Source organism: Tachypleus tridentatus, chromosome 7 (genome assembly GCF_004210375.1).
Source record: "Tachypleus tridentatus isolate NWPU-2018 chromosome 7, ASM421037v1, whole genome shotgun sequence".
NCBI lineage: Eukaryota > Metazoa > Arthropoda > Merostomata > Xiphosura > Limulidae > Tachypleus > Tachypleus tridentatus.
In genome coordinates, this window is record NC_134831.1 from 161395968 (window position 1) to 161414470 (window position 18503).

General features: G+C 33.2%; 1 protein-coding gene across 8 annotated transcripts in view; it reads right to left on the bottom strand.

The window, feature by feature from the left end:
• Positions 1-18503, bottom strand: part of LOC143257055 (DNA-binding protein RFX2-like) — a 79351-nt gene that overhangs the window by 8919 nt on the left and 51929 nt on the right. For 6 of the 8 annotated variants that reach the window (XM_076515171.1, XM_076515174.1, XM_076515173.1 and 3 more), the window contains 7 exons: positions 16616-16797; positions 15651-15797; positions 14124-14382; positions 13818-13906; positions 4958-5103; positions 4148-4245; positions 1821-1970 (listed from right to left, as the gene is read on the bottom strand). In XM_076515171.1, coding sequence (XP_076371286.1) covers positions 1821-1970; positions 4148-4245; positions 4958-5103; positions 13818-13906; positions 14124-14382; positions 15651-15797; positions 16616-16797 — 1071 coding nt within the window. The remainder of the gene's footprint in view (positions 1-1820; positions 1971-4147; positions 4246-4957; positions 5104-13817; positions 13907-14123; positions 14383-15650; positions 15798-16615; positions 16798-18503) is intronic. The other 2 variants (XM_076515175.1, XM_076515172.1) reach the window with 1 other exon arrangement.

Consider the following 18503-nt stretch of genomic DNA (forward strand, 5'->3'; position numbering starts at 1 on the left):
GTGGGAAATGCCAATAAATGTCCAAAAAGATTTCAGTTCAAATCAAGAAAAAACTCGATTGGAAAGGGATTTTTTTCTCCACAAAAATGCCTCCCACTAGTTTGAGATGAGCCTGTTAAATTCCATCACAGAAAAAGTTTCACAACATGCACAAACAAGTGGCTTAAAATTCATTCCACAATCAAGAACAATTGTAGTGCTAGAGAGGGTAAACAAATTTATCAATATCCCAGGTGGTTAATGAATGAGTGAGTGTTAAAAACAATATGCAGAAAAATTGATACTAATGCTGAAGTATATCACAAAGAGGTAGTTACGACTGTATTTGAATGCAAATTAGTGATTAAATTATTAGCCCTAGAATGTCAGCATTAAATTTTCAATCATTAACATTAAGTGGTATGAGGTCATAATGACACCATGCTGACATTCTAGGATTAATATATATAAAGCTAATAATTGCTTTACAGAAAGTATCTAGGCCCTGATACATATTTTACTGGAAGAAATCTCTTGCTCCTTAGGCATTTCACCTGCACTGATCAAGACCTTCAACAGAAGCTATATGCATGCAAGTTCAACCAATAAGTCATAGCTTAGCTTATACTGCATCTGAAAACTTCAGAATTATGTAATTTGCATTGTAATTCTGTATGGTTACTGACAGACAACAATATAAGCCATAATATAAAAAAAACAGGAGAATACACACAGTAAGTAATTCAGCTACAAAACAGAGATTTTTTGAATATTTACTTAGAAAAGTTATTTAGATAATCATTGTATAATGTTTTGGTATCATTTCTATACTATTCTCTGCCAAAAACTTACTGAAACAGATTAGAACAGTACATTTTAAAATAGACATAAATTAATGTTACTCCAGTAGCAAACCACTCCAATATTTCACAAACTTTCTATTGATATAGTTTTCATAAATTCATATCAACATTAAAAATATCCTCCTAATGCAAAATAAAACATTTAAATAAGATTTTGATTCAGGGATGATTAGCTTGTGGTCACAAACTTAAAAACAAAACCTAACCAGTACATATATTATTATTAATAGAGCTTATTATCATAGTGACAAAACAAAATGAAAAACTAATTAATATAACATGTGATACATAAAATTAGACTTAAATAGTATTATCAACATTAGTGGAATTAGAAAAAATGAAGCTTTACCTGCAAATATAGTAGAATGTGTATGTGTGTTGGTCTTCTGTTCATTACCAGAGTATAGGAGTATTGCCAAAATATAGTGGCAGAAAAAAATTATTTAATGACCCTGAGATGGAGATTTAATGTTGAGCATAGCATAATATGTTCAGAGAGTCTTTTATTGATTGACAGACATTACAAGTGCAAAGGGATTTTTTTAGCAAACCAAAGATGGAAATTTTATTTACTGAACATAGCAGAATGTATGTGGTGGTGGGGGCAGGGTGTGTGTGTGTATGTGTGAAGGATCTTCAATGGGTTGCTTAAGTTTAGGGGTATGGCCAAGAAATTTCAGGCAAAACACAAGAGTGGCAGAGAGCTCCAAAAATTAATAAATAAAATACAGTTTAAAAACAAACACCTGTTCCTGACTTCTTGTGGAAGTTGGTTGGGATCACATGTTTAATCCCACTAAGGTTTCTTTGCCAAATTCTGTCACTCATTACTAATAACATCCAGGACCAGTCTCAGAAAAGACCGACATGTTAAAACCATAAAATAAAATGTATGTAACAGTATTTAGTACCTTTAAAGACTGACTCAGGATGCAACAAGAGCATAAGTAATTGTGGAACATCAAGTACAGTGCTTACCTGGACATTATGAAAATCTACACGATTCAGATCTGTCAACATTTGACTTATTTGAGATGAATTCTGCAAGACAGCTCTAGCAGCTTGAGCCAGGTGGTTTAACGAGGTGTAACGCCTCAAGGTTTGGGCAAAGGCACTCACTGCACTGACCTTGACATGAACAGAACATTTATTCTATATGACTGAATCCTACAACCATATGATGTTATTTTAATACATTTTCTTTTTCCCAAACACAAGCTATTTTTACAAGGTTAGTAATTAACAATATAATTTCAAATAAATTTTCAATAGGTGTACAAATATTGTACAATAAAGAAAATTCCAAATAAGTAAGTGTTGACTCTTCTTCACATAGTTACTATAATTCATTAAAAGTTAAAATATTAACCTACTGTAATTTTAAGATCTTCATTTTTAGGTCAATAGTACATATGCTTTTAAATACAGGATATCTGTAGATTATCTGACCCATTTTAAAAATTAATAACTTCAAAAATATTACAGCTAGAATGCTCTGGTTTAATTTAATTTAACAAACAGCTCATAAAGTTTTTTTCTCCTTTCTGTTTCATATCCATTATAGGAGCATTGCTAGAAAAGAGAAAAAAGTGAAGAAAAAAAATAGCAACACCCAAAGAAAAGGCACAGAGTTTAGTTTGGTTTGTAGAAACTCAAATCAATTGTGTCAATGCAACACAATTACTGATATATTTATAAAAAGACCCACCAACTAAGGATAGCATAAAAGCTTAGTTTGAAAAATTCCTAGACCTGGTAGTGTGATACAATAAAAGGGAGCTGGACATCTAAATGTATCTGATGCAACAGTTAATTGTGTGCAAGTGGCATTTCTTAGAAGCCCAAAGAAGTCCATTCATCAAACATTCCTTGAACTTAACTTGCCAAAAGCACAGTAAATAAAAGTTTACATCAAAGACTTCATTTCCATACCCAAAAAGTGCAATTACCAGATGATGGGCAGAGGAGCCAGGATTTTGCAGTGGAAATCCTAGATTGGAAAGATCAGGATAACCAATACCTGGCAAAAGGCTTGTTTAGAGACAAAACCTACATGTGGTGTATGAGAACATACATGACAACCCAAAGATTAATGTGTGGCATGGTTTGATGCATGACAGAATTATGGAGCAATTTTTTTTCTTCACTGAAAAAATGTGACTGGGACAAGTTATCTAGTTATGTTCCAGCTGTTCGTTGTCCCTCAACTGCAACGTTTGGCTAATGTTATTTTTTTAAACAAGATGGTGCCCCACCACACATGAATCTTCACATCCAGGAGTTCCTGAACAAAACCTTCTCAGACAGATGGATTGGTAGAAAAAGACCAACATGATAAACTCACATTCCTCTGACATAATGCCATTGAATTTGTTCTTGGAAAGAATTATGAAAGATTAGGTATATTCAACACCTGTGTGTGATTTCATGGATTTTTGCCACAGAAAAACTGATGCCATAACAAATGTAACTCCCAAGATGCTGATTAGCATCTGGTAGGAGACAAAGTGTAGCCTATACATTCTTCAAACAAGCAATGCATATGAGGAAGTATACTAAGAGAAGAAAAAAAATTATGAGTTGATCATTAAGTTCTGTCCATAATATTTTGAAATTTATTAATTTTTAAAATGGGGCAAATACTTTATTGACACTCTGTTTAGCAACCACTGATGGTTACAAATGTGAAGTTTCCTTTTTTAATAATTAGACCAAATGCTCAAAAGTCTCTTTATTTTCCCTCAGGATGCAAATTATTTGTATTGCTCACTGTTGAAGATGAAAATATGACCCAAAATTAAAAAACAAACATAAGACTTTCTTCCACAACTACTGTTTCTTTCAGCTTAATACATGACAGTGATACATACACAATAAGCTATACTTAGAACACAGTGACTTAATACTGGATCCTTAACTACATTACAGTGACACATACACATTAAATTATACTTAGAACACAGTTGACTAATACTGGATCCTTAATTACATTACAGTAATACATTCAAATAAAGCTGTACTTAGGATACAGTAACTTCAGACTGAAGTTGTAACTACCTGACAACAATACATATATATATTGAACCTAAAGAACTGGGTGATTAGTTGTAGTTGCTAATCACTGGCTCTATTAATCACTTAGTAAAGTGTTTCTCAAACATTGGTTCATATGAGAGAAAGAGAGAGAAAAAAACAAAAACAAGCTGGTGGTTGGTGCTGTTTGGCAGTTGCTTTTCATCTGGGCAGCAGTTTAAGAAGGGAGAGAGAATCACCAAAGGTTAAAAAACTTAAAGTAACTGATTTACCTTGACTCTTATCATATTATCTGGGCATCCTGCCATTGCTGATGTGAGCCACCCTTCTAGACTCTTAGCAAAGTTCCGAATGGCTTGGGTAAGTGAACCTACATTTTAAAATATTGTAATTTTATTCTAAGATAAAATGTAAATTTATTACAGGAAACACCTGAAGAAAAAAAAAGCATCTATAGCACAGTCTTACTTAAAACAATAATAATAACATAGTAACAAGGTCTGTGGTTGTTGTAACATAATAACAAGTGAATAATTTAAATATTTAGTTTAAATATAAAAGATATTCATACAAAAACAACAATTAAAAAAACCTTAGATGATATGTTAAAATGGAAATGTGCAAATAACAAACAGCTTAGAAGTGGGTTGACAAAGTATTAGTTACAAGTGTGACAACACAATAATCGTTACAAATTGGATGATGGACTACTAGTTACAAGTGGGATGGCAAAATTATAGTTATAAATGAGGTGATGGACTACTAGTTACAAGTATGTTGATAAAATAACAGTTACAAATGTGGTGATGGAGCACTAGTTACAAGTGTTGATAAAATAACAGTTACAAATGTGATGATGGAGCACTAGTTACAAGTATGTTTATAAAATAATAGTTACAAATGTGGTGATGGAGCACTAGTTACAAGTGTTGATAGAATAGCAATTATGAATTGGTTGACAAAGACATTGTTACAATTAGATAACACCAATCATATATAAATGACAGAATAATGAAACAAAAGAAAATACAAAAAGGTTTATTCTGTCCAGTCAAAAATGTACATAATAAAAGATTACCTACTTGGAATTGGTCGGAGTACATCAGGAATGAGGACATCAACAAGGTTCTGATAAAACTGATAGTCTACTTTTCTCACTAACTTTTGTATTTCTTCACAGAAACACAGCTTATAAAGGCTACTTTTATTCAAAGTCTTCTCATTATTGCTAAAGACAGTAAAATAAAATTATTTCTATTTTGTTTTAAGCAAAATCTATTGAGAGCAATGCTACATCACACCTATACAGTCTTGCAACTAAAATGTTTGTCCAAATTAACTGAAGTCAGATTTCTTAAACTACACATAAAACTTTCACAGTTTATAAAGAAAGTGAACTCTGAACAGATACTTACCATTAAAATACTGAATGCTTTTCTTTGACAAATTGAAATTTATGTTGTCAGAAAAATATGAGAGTAAACATTTCTGAATGATTATCTGCATTACAGAACATGCATCACCCTTACTTCTACACTATTCTGCTTTCCTTTACTTATTACAGAACATGCATCACCCATACTTCTACACTATTCTGCTTTCCTTTACTTATTAGAGAACATGCATCACCAATACTAATACACTATTCTGCTTTCCTTTACTTATTGTGCAAGTGTCAGAGAATCTTCCATAAGGTTTGTTTTCTGTCATGATATAGATTTTGTTGAAAGTTCCAGATTATGAGGAGGTGGAAGGGAATATCTCTCAGATGTAAGTACCTGTTTGAAAATTCTTTTACTTGTAAAAATGTAAAATTCAAAAGAGGTAGGCCTACTTCTGAAATACTGAAAGACAGAATGCCTATACTTTACTGTAAAGGAAATAAGAACCAAAGAACGTGAAAATATAAAAATACAAAAAAAAGAAGATAATAATCTGTTCTACAAGGAATATATAACCAAATACAGTCAAAGTATAATCAATAACAAGTAAACAGTTTGAAGAACTGAATTTGGAGGAGAATGAGTTGAGTGGACCAAAGGTTCAGAAAAACTGGAACTACTGGACACTCATAAAGATGGAATCCTTCTCAATAAAGTACCTATTCACCCATAACTTTAGTTAATTTAGTCAAAGGGGATGATTTTACAAGCATTAATGATGTATTAAACCAGTGGAGTCAACAATGGGATACAGATAGTGGCATAAGAGGAAGTTTTTAAGGGGAGATACCCAGCCAGATATCATGAGAAAACATACCCATAATGACCCATGCAGTTTCAAAGGATGGGCTAAACAACATGAGGACAATTGTATATGATAACATCAAAAATACAGAAAGATAGATAATTATATAGGTCATTTTCACACTGGTAAGAGCTGACACATCTAGTGGAGGGAGAACCAACATAAGATATAAAATACAATGTTGGTTCCCTTGAACAGATTCCATTCTTACAAAATAGAAACAAACATTCATGATTACACACATAAAATGCTCTATTAGGGTAAGTAACACAACAGGAGAGAAAACCAGCTTAAGATTCAGGTAGAAAGGCTCTATCAGTGTAGTACAGAACCTTCCTGGAAAAAGTAAGTGTGAGAAGCATTAATGGTTAAAATGCCTGATCATCTAAAGTAAGTAACAAAATAAAATATGTTTGTAGGGAAGATGGTTTGTTTGTTTGTTTTTGAATTTCACACAAAGCTACTCGAGGGCTATCTGTGCTCGCCGTCCCTAATTTAGCAGTGAAAGACTAGAGGGAAGGCAGCTAGTCATCACCACCCACCGCCAACTCTTGGGCTACTCTTTTACCAATGAATAGTGGGATTTACCATCACATTATAATGCCCCCATGGCTGGGAGGGTGAGCTGCGGAAAAAATTTGAAAGTGTCAAACCCAAGAGAATTAAATTTCGATGATCACTAGAAAATTAGTACGAAAAATCTGATGAATGAGAAACAAACAAAGGATCCATAAATTAATAAAAACCTGAAATAACCTCCAAAAGTCTAGGTAAAAAAGTAATCCACAACAGAGTCAATAAGCAAATCATAAAGACTCACCTTGCTTGTATTGATAATAGGCAATATTAATAATATGAATAGATGTAACAAGCACAATAATATTTTACACTAATAATGGTTCATATAAAGAATATCTCAGTACAAGAACAATTAGCATGTGCAGGACAGGAAACTGACAATGGGTCATGATTTAAAAAAACAATACATGGAAGCCCTCCCACTAAAACTGAGAAGTTTATGAATACATAGCTAGTTCTGATAATATCCACAAACCCAAGAGAAAGTTAAAAGTTATAATTTTTGTATGCTAAAAATGTATTTCTGATAGATAGTTACGTAGTTACCTCTTCTCACATAAATAGCTATTTTGTTTTTTCGGTGCTGCCCTTGATATGAAAAAAATTTCATGCTCCTCAAGCCTTGAATCTCCCACATCTGTAATTGACTGTTCCTAAGGTGTCTTGCATGCAACAACCTTCCACCAATAAGTGTGTGACATACTCTCTTGATGCATGTGACTCCCTCTATTCAATTCTACCAAATTATCACTTCAAAGTTTGGCAGAAAATAGAAGCACCAGTTTTCAGCAGGGAGGATGGATGGGAAGTGGGAAGAAAAGTAAATACTTATTAGAAATACATTTTTAGTGCAAAGAAATTAAACTTCTGATAAAAATGTTACCTCCACTTAAATGAATAACTAGAGTCCTACACTGAATAAATGGAGGAACATCTGTGAGAGAATGAAAGATACATTTTTCAAAAGCATCTGAACAACTCTCCCAAAGAGATCTTGAGAATTGAAGATCATATGTAGGAGATTTCAGCACTTATGAACCAGGTATATTCACCACCAACTGTGAAAAGATGTTGCACATATGAGTGGAAAATTGTAGGAGCACATTCAAATGAAAGAGAATTATGGCAGGATAGTGATCCAAACCATATAATATATATTAAAAGTTATGAAAATCAATCATGGTAAAAATAAAAGTGGGTAAGATTGAAGGATGTGCCCCTTGTTGTAAGGCAGCTAGGGCATGATGGACTCTACATAGCAAATCAACTACATCCCAAACCTATGCCATTAGGAACCAACATCCAAGTAGAGGTAGGATGGGGATCATACCATTGGTATGTCAAGTACAATCTAAAACCCAACCACTGGGTACCAACATCTGTATGGAAAGAGGATCATACCACCAGCACATTAACTACAATCCAAAACTCCAGCTACCTCTTACCTACATCCAAATGAGGGTAGGAAAAAGGGTCATACTGTCTACCTTCAAGTTTTTGAGACTGGAGGGAAACAAGAATCCCCAGACACATGAATTGGTCATGTATTAATATATAATAATGATAGATTGATCCAGGAACCTGATATCCAGTATCAAATAGATATCTACTTAAGGTAAATCATTTCCTAAATCGTGAAATTAACAGGAACCACCCTGAACACAGTAACATCCTCAAAATAATGAGCACTGAAGAATAGTGGAAGAGGAAGAACCACAATAAAATGCAAGAACCTCCAGTGTGACCCACTGAAGGAGTAACAAGAATATAAATGAGGAAAATAATATAGTGTGAGGACTTACATTAAAAGGTTTGACTCAAAATCCAAAATCCAGCCATTAGGATCTGAAATTCACGTGATGATAGTATGAAAAGTCCCAACTGAGTGGATGAACTACAATTTTGATGGTTCAGTCCCATGTTACATAGTGGAGTATATTTTGTCATCTACACCAGAAGAATGCCAGTGCCCTACTCTCAACTGAATGGCTTTATCATCATTTATATACATTATTTGTAATTTATTATTACATTCACAAAAATGCCTCCATTGTCCACCACCCCAGTGAATTGGAACTTAAAAGTTGTAAAGGCTCTCAAACTCCACTATATATATATATATATATAAAAAAAAGAGGAGAAAAGTGTGGTGAATATTTTGGAACAATGACAATACAAGAAACAGTATAATGGGTGACCACAAAATCCTACTTTGAAAAGCAGACCATACCAATTTATTCAATACAAGGCATGGCAGAAATGGGCAGCTATTCCTTTCTGCTTTACCCATGTAATCCATGGGTGAGTATAGTCTAAGATGAGCAAACCTATTGTGAGGATAAACCTACAAGTGATTTTGTGGAACACCCCATCTCTACAGTATGTGTTGCATCTTTATGGAATTATAAATGTTAAATCAGTTTTACAGTGTGGTTTTTATTAGTTGAGGCATACCTGGACAGGCACCACTTACCACAGAGTGGGATTCATGAAGAAAAAGAGAAGATGCTCCTGAAGATAAGATATATACTAAAAAGTAACCTACCCAGTTACAGGCTCACTAAAGTGTGAAGGATGGCAACAGGTGGATGAGAGATGAACATATAAGAAGTAGTCCCAGTGCTCAAGAAAGAAAGTTCCTTCAATGAACAACAATAAGGATCTGCAGGGAAAAGGGAAGGTGCATGATTGGAGTGAAGACATGAGAAATCAATGAGGGGAAAAAGGGTACAAAGAGTAAGAGGCAAAATAGAATTACATTCTAGGCTCAATTGGTCAAGAGGAAGGGGAAAAAAAATCACAAATAAAGCAGTGGAATAAGGCAAAAATTTGTGGGCAAAAGATTTTGCAGAAAAACTTTGAAAACAGTGAACCAAAACAACACAAAGCATGTACTGAACTGACAAGGTCATCTGGACCCAATCAAGAAAAAATGTGGAAAATGGTAAGAGATGGAAAAGTTGAAAGAAATATACCACATGAACCATGAAATGGAGGTAAATAATAATAATTCAGAACAAAGGAAATAAAAATCAAGCTAAAATAGCAGAGAAACCCAGATTTGTGCTGGCTAGGAAGTCAATTTAAAAAAATCTGAACAGGACTGACAGAGAAGAAAAAACATTTTTAGAAAAAAAATCTGGTGGAAGGAGAAAATCTAACATAAGAAACTGGATGTAATGCTGTCTAAACATAGAGACAACCATGGCAAGTGGATGATGAACTAAAGGCAAAAAAACAAAAGGGAATTAGGTGAGAATTGATAAAATATTCAAAACCTTCATGTGGAGGAGTACCTCATGGTGGTAGAGCTATCAGATATTTGGAGAATTGAGGGGTCACTTCCTGGGAGAAAATGTGATAGAACTCGAAAGGCAATGAGCAACGAGGACAAAAGCCTGGACACAACCTTCCAGGAGATTCAAATGAAGTGTGTGGGTTCAAAAAGAGAAATCCACTGTCTACCACAAAAGGAACAAAAAAACGTCCCCTTGGCAAGTGATAGAAGCCACCACTGCCAATTAATTGAAATGAAACATGATTAGTCAAATCCATGCACAAATATAATCACATTGGGTTGGATGAAGGAAGTGTCATATTGTAAACAGAATAAGACAGTTTGCTTGAAGATCATAATCCTGAAGCCTCCTACTGATTGAATCACATCCCTAACCAATTAGGTAAGCATCAGGGAAAAGAAACAATCCCAAAGAGGAGGAGGAAGCAGGAAATCTGACATCGTAAGGGATGTGAACATCTATCAACTCATATAGAAGAAGAGGGAAGGATGAAAATGAATAAAATAAATAATGGATAGTCACTGTAGAGAGCAGTGTAAAATTATCTACCCCAAAAAGACATGAATGTGAGGTATGAAAGAGGAAAAACACATTCAAATGGAAAATCCAAGTACCCAAGGTGACTACAGAAGGAGTATATGAATATGTAAAGACTACATCCCCTTCAAAAGTAGCTAACCAAAGTTATACATTCATTGAATGGTATAGTTAAAATCATACCCCCCCCAAAAAAAAGTGAAAGTTGAGTAAAATGTAGATCTTTCCACATAACGAGAAAAGACATATGGTAGCAAGTCCAAAGGGCAAGGCAAAACACTGGAACTGAATCTTGTAGTGAAATAACTTAAAACAGCAACCCCCCAAAAAAAGGAAAATAAGAAAGTACTGTGAGCATACCCTGACATAGAAACAGCAAACCCAAATGTGGCTAAGACTACATATGAAAACAGAGAAGACCCAAGAAGTGATTGAGGTAGGACCATTTGAACCAGAACCTCAAACAGCATTGAGCATATGAGACAAATGGAGAAAAGTCATAGGTAGGGCAGGTGAAGGATGGGAAATTGCCAGCCATGTGAAAAAATAAAGATGACAGTATATCAGAATGAAAAATAAAATGAAATTAGCATGGCAGATATCCCATGTGATAATAAATGAACAGCAGAAGTCACAAAAAAAATGTACCAGTGAAGAAAAAGATCTAACCATAAGCCCCTATTAGCAGTAGACTGAAAACAAACAGCAGTATCCCACCCAAGAAATTCTCAAAAGAAAAGAAGCCACATATGGAGGGAAAGAATAGAAGATGACAAACCCCTCCAACACGGAGGGAAGAAGAAGGAAGTATCCCACAAAAATCCCTAAATATATATATATATATGTGTATCAGCTAAGAATGGAAGTGGAAAGCAAATATTTCCCATAAGAGAATAGAAAAGGTAAAATGAAGGTGAAAAACTTGATATGGTTGAAAATGGATAGGACTGACAGAGATCCAAACAACATATAATCATGAAGAACATATGCCTGGCATAAGCTAAGGCAAAAAGAATTAAAGCCTGTATACTGCATGGCTTACAAGTACCCAATCTCAGAAAAGACCAAACTGTCAGGAGAAGAGAATACATTGGAAAAACCTGTCTAAAACAAAAAACTCATGTAGGCCAAGCAGATTCTGCAGTAGAGACTACTTGGAGCAAGTAGGATAGACTACAGCCCACACAAATGAAATTAAGGGTAGATGTACAAAATATGAATTATAAAATTTATAAAATGAAACAAGTGAGTATGAACAATAAGCTGTATATAAAATATGATGTACGGAAGAAAAACAGTATAGTTAAACAAATGATTTATATCTCAGAGAGATGAATTACAGATAAATATAAAATAACAAAAACCCCTATTATCAGTTATATAGGAAAAAGAATACAACTAAGCGTGAACAGTACTATGAGTATTGACTAAACTAACAGAACTAATATTATAAAACTCAAATAACTACAGATCATAATAATAAAATTAAATGTATCCAAAAACTGTAACAACAGAATGTCCTATCTTTTCAAAGCCAGCAGACTGTGTCTCAAAATTTGTGGGCAACCAAATGTAAGATGAGACCCAATGAATATCAGCTCCTTTGACTATCAATCTCATTATGAAAAAAAGCTAAACATCTTCTCACAGAATACCATGGCCTGAAGCCAATGTAAATGTGCAAATTTAATATATAACTTTGAAAGTGGTAATATAGAATTCATAGTTCAAAATGAATAGCTGAACACAATAGTGTTGGCAGAAACAAAGAAAAAGTTTTTGTAATAAAGTAATAAGTTCCATAACCAGTTAGAAATATATAAAATAATTCAACTTTGAAATAACTCAACAAAGTACAAATCACTATTGTATAACAAAGAGTCAACTCGATATGAAAAATTAACACTGCCATAAAAGAAGTGATCGTTTGGTAGAAATGAATAGAGGGAGTCACATACCTCAAAAGAGTATGTCAGACGTTTATTGGTGGAGGGTTGTTGCATGATAATTTTGCATGCAAAATGCACTGAAATTAGTCAATTCCAGATGTGGAAAGTTCAAGGCTTGTGGCATGTACAAACACTTTTTCTTACATATAGATGGCAGCACTAATCAATAATACTTATTTATGTGAGAGAAGGAAATGTATTGTTTCAGAAAATAAAAAGATTTATGTATTGAAATCTGAAATAGTTTCATATGGCATAAGCATTTTCATTTGAAATGGAACACGTTCAAAATTGAAGATATATAACACATCAGAAAGAAAAAGAAATGAGACCAGTTGAAATCTGTCAGGATTAGAGTTACTACTATAACAGATAAATCCAGCTGTACAGCCTCTAAAGGTGATTAGGCCTGACAAAAAAAAACTGACCTTCATCAAATGAAAAATGTAAGTATTAAACAAATTAAATATTAACATAATCATTTCATCCATCAGTATTATAAATATACAGTGGTATGAATACACTGAACTATCAAGGTTGAAAATGCAACTACAATTTTATCTTGCATAGTACAAGCAAATTATATCAGTAAACCTGACAACAAAGCCACAGAAATTCTGATAGTTGTAGCAAGAGCTGCATAATAAAGAGCATTGTAACAAAGTTAACAGCATGGTTGATAAAAGCTAAATCTATTGTGGAAAGGCAGAGCTTATGTAAGATCTCCTGATGTTTGCAAAGTAACTTACACGGAAAGTTGGAGAATGGAGAACTATGAGTAAATGATACATGTTAAGTAATGCATAAATGAAATTAAAAATTTGGTGTTACATATTTTGACAGGATGAGATCAAGCTCATGAAAAAAAAAAAAACTTCTGGTGTTTCAGAGGTAAGTCTGCATTATTTGTATATAAGAAATTTACAATGAAATGACAATCATATTTCGTAACAGAGCATCCCATCTGTTTATTTTATTAGGGAATGATTTTATTCATTTCTTATAAAACTATAATTACTTGACAAACACTAAGCTGATGCCTTATTTATACATTTCTCATTTCTTCAACAATTTATAGTCCAGCTATCCACTTCCAGAAAAGTTAAAAAACAATGTACTTAACAGATATTGATCAAAAAATATAATGAAAGCTGGAACATTTCTTACTATATATATCACTTTAGGGTAAACTCTATAAATATATGTTGTTAAGCATCTTCACTTATTTGTAAAGTAAAAAATGTTCAATTTCAACCAATATAACCAAACAACAAACTAAAGTTGAGAGGAAGTACAAAAAACAGTAATTCACTAAAACGTTTAAGATTTACCCAAGGCCACTGGTTTGCGTTCTCCAGAAAGTTCTCCATAAAGTCTCTATCATCGAGAATTGAAGTGTAATAACAGCATCCAGGAAAGCCTGAAACACACAAGTATACAAATTTTGGCTATCAAACAAAAGTTTTTTATACACAAATATAAAGTTCTCTATTATAGAAAGTACAGTTAATAATTAAAAAAATAACTTACATTTATTTTAAAATAATTCCTTACATAGAGAAAAACTCTGATACCATAATTTGCAAATACAGAATATTTTACATATAACTACCATTGCATATCAAAATAACACATACCTCACAGTGTTCTTTGTAAAGAACCTTAAAGGCATGTACGTCTTCTATTTCAACATCATCTGGAAGACTGAGACTGCTGGAATCCAGTACCAGATTTGGAATAGCAGCAGAAGCATCACCAAGATATTGTTGGTGTTGGTAAGGGGCAGGCTGCTGTTGCTGTGTTGAGTTGCCATCACTTGACTGAGATGAAACATTTAATCCACATGATCCTCTACCCCCCTCCAAGTTTTCTGATTTGGGCGTGTTAGGTTTAAATCTAAGAATAAAACACATACATAAATATCATATATTAAAACTTGTCATAGATAATTTTTTTTACTAATATGGATTTTCTAAATGCTCCTACATAATTTAAGAATTTTTCAGTTGATTCAAATGTACATTAACAACATCAAACACTCTTAAGATTATAATTTATGCTTTATTAACTTCAACTGGAATGCAGTCAACCTCATATTACTTGGTTTAATTACTTAACTAACATATTTTTATCGATAAATGATTGGAGGACTTATAATTCTCTTTCAATTAAATTTAACTACTAATACACTTTCTTTTACATTTCTAGCTTATCATGGTTTATAGCTCAATAATGAAGAATGTTATTGTGGAATGTATTTAATATGTGTCAGTCCTTCATGTTTGAAAAATGCTCAATGGCTGTCGACAGTCCCTTTCAAACAGTCCATGGGGGCTATTATTGGTTAATGCCATATCCTGATTCTCCGTTTATAAAATTGGACAATAAAAGTTAATTTCTACTGACAAAACTGGCTAAACTGAGATGCAGTCACATAATGCCATTAATGTCTGATGACCTCTAACCAATGTGGTGGCCACTGTTTCATGCAGAAAGCAACTCACCAAACACAGTTCAGGCCACAATCAAATTTGCAAAACCTCTTTTCCCTGGTCTTAAGTTGCTGATAATTAATCCCAAATTTTGTCATTTAAACTTTAAAACATTGACTAAAGTTTTTCATTTAAAAAATATAATGTCTATACACAACAATATAGTTCAAAAAATGCTGTATTATGCATGCATAATTGCTAGTCTAAGCCAAAAAGAATTAAAGTATTGGAGTTGAAGCAGACAACAGGATCATCAAATATGTAAGCTTGTCCTGTGCATACAAACAACAGCTGACTGCATGACCAATTTTATGACAAATAACAGTACCTGAATTCAAAAGCATTTCTTTCTTGATAAGAATTAAAAAGAGCCAAAAGTGAGCTCAAAACAGTGACCATCACAACAAGACTTAACAGGGGTTCTAAGATATCCTTGAAAAATTCATTTTATGTGCATGTTCCATCAACAATGTATGGGCACACAATAAATGTGAAGAACTAGTGTGTGTTAACATGCACACTAAAAATAATCAAATTTATTTACTCATCATTGATATTAGTTTTTAATATCAAGTCTTTTATGGATTTTCAAGAATTAGAAAAGTGTATAATAATAGTAGTATTCTAACCACACCATTTTACTAAACAAACATAAAAAGGTGCAAAAAATACCTTTTGCATGGATTCACAGACTGCTGCCTTAATGCAGATGCATTAGCAGCATCTTCTGAAATCTGATTCAAAGGAGAATTTGGCTTCACACGGATACCATAGTAATGGTACTTTGAGTTGCCTCTGTAATCCAAGATAGAGCTTAAGCTGAGTGAAGAAATTCATACAGAAAATAAAAATGTTGTCAACATTTTTGTGTGTCTCAGGGTATAGCTCCAGCAGTCTTATGACGCAATTCAAAATAGGAACATCAGTTATAAACAACATTGAAATTAATTTAATACATGACATAAACAATATTCTAGTTGTATACATATATTGCACTCTTGTGATGTAAATATTTAACACAGCTTACCTTACTGTATAGCATTATGATTTCACTTTAAAAGATCATCACTTGAATTTAAGAAAATAGGTATTATATTGTAAAATATTACAACTGGCCAAAAAACACATAAACAAGTAATTAACAACTAAAAAAGGGTTTTCTGCAACAAACAGAATTCACTTACTTCTTTAATGACATGTTCTAACTTCTAAATTCCTTTTTGGTGTACACAGTAAATCCAACTCTTAGATGCAGAACCATTATGTGGTTCAAAAACAAACATTTTGTCACAACAGTTTGTTTCTTTTTTAATTTTGTGCAAAGCTACAAGAGAGTTATCTGCATTAGCCATCCCACATTTAGCAGTGTAAGACAAGAGGGAAGGCAACTAGTTATCACCACCCACTGTCAACTTTTGGGCTACTCTTTTTACCAACGAAGAGTGAGACTCAATGTCACATTATAATGCCTCCATGGCTGAAAGGTCAAGCATATTTGGTGTGATGTTGATTTGAACCCACAACCCGCAAATTGTAAGCTGAGTGTCCTGACCACTTAGCTATGCTGGGCCCCCACTATAAGAAATGTTTTCATACATAATCATATACTTTATATTTCTCTTTCTTTTATTTCCTACCTTGTGCCTAAACGCCTTGTTTTTAGTCCTAGGAACACAGATCTTATTAACTTTCCAAAGGATGCTGCATTAACTGGTTCTAACTTGTGTTCGGTACAATGACGTAGGTAGTGATTATAAAGAGTACTTCTCGGTAGGCTTACACCTTCTGCTGTCTCATAGTTATCTATTAGCCACTGAACCTGTTGAAGAGAGAACAGTTTGACATTTCCATTACCTAGCTGTTTTGTGCTCTCAATTCAGCATTGAACTTTTCTCTTCAGCTTTAGACAATTTGAAAATTTCTATTTTCAGATACTTGATATCAAAAAGCAATAAGAGACTCTGAATCTTCACAGTTGTCTAGTAACATTACAAAAATGAAGAGTTGAATAACCAAAGAAATACATTTCCTATTGCAGATGTATTTAAGACTATTTCATTCAAGAATCAACACAATTATCTTATAACTAAAATGTTTTGGTATTACTACTACAACAGTTTTAACCAGAAATCTAATGCATTTGTACAAGATTTAACAATTCACACATACAAAATGATGCATTTTAAGATGAAAAATATAACACTTCAACTGTTTATTGACATAAAAGCTTTCACTGAGGCTACAATTAAATGATTATAAGTACGAGACTGCTCCATAAATCAGTGATTAAAGTGGGAATCTAAGGATAGAATTACCCAGTACTTAACCCACAATAAGTTTGTCTTTTTAATTTCGTACAAAACTACAAGAGAGGTATATGCTCTAGTCATCACCATCCATCACAGACTCTTGGGCTACTATTTTACCAAAAAATAGTGGGATTGGTTGTAACATCATAATGCCATCACAGCTGAAAGGGTGAACATGTTTGATGTGAAGGTGATTCAAACCCATGAACCTCAGATTATGAATCAAGTGCCCTAACCACCTGGCCATGCTGGGGCCCCACTGGAAGAAAAGTTTTTATACATAATCATATGATATTCAAAGTAGTTCTTACACAGTTCTTTTACTATCCCATAATAATGTTTCAGCTTCCCTTGTTACATATAGCTAGGGGTCTCTTTTTATTAATTTTCTCCTTCATTGGAGGGGAGCACTCTCACTTTAACCACTGTATCAGGCTATGGTTTAACTACAGAAGAATATGGAGCTTGGAGCACAAATTGGTATATAACACTTTGAATATAAGTAGCAAAAACAAAATAATTTTTCAGTTTAATAGTAATTTGATGTAAATTTGAAATTGGTGTATATCACAGCATTAGAATCTAAACAAAACATCTGATAATAAAACATACTGTACAACATAGCCAACCAAAACACTTTCCTAGTTTAATCTTCTGGAAACTGATAATGACATTATTTTTTTCCCATGTAAGAGAAGAAAGTTTTACAAACATGACTTAGCTACTCAGAAATAAATGAAAAGTGAGGACCAAAAACTTCCTTGAAATAAACACAAGAGAATAAAATCCATGCAAGAGGAATTTAATATGTGGACTACTATATAAATAATTTATTGCAGTATGAGATACAGGAAAAAAATGGTGCAAGATATATATACATATGAAACTTGTAGATTATTGATAACAAAAGCCACAACATTTCAGACACTGAGGCAAGATGGTACTATAAAGATAATAAGAGTCATCCTAAAAACTGAGATAAAATATTGATTAATAAACACCAATTACAGTAAGTCTGTACATAATAGGTGCATGCTATATACTGGTATAATACCATGCATTGAGAAAGATCATGCATATTTGTAAATGATCAGTATCTGATCCAGATTACTTGAAAACAAGTGAAATAATCAACTCAGTCATCAAGTAAAATGTAAGATCCTCAAATTTCATATGGTACTGGCAGAACTATGATTTTTTGTTTTCTCTCTGGTAG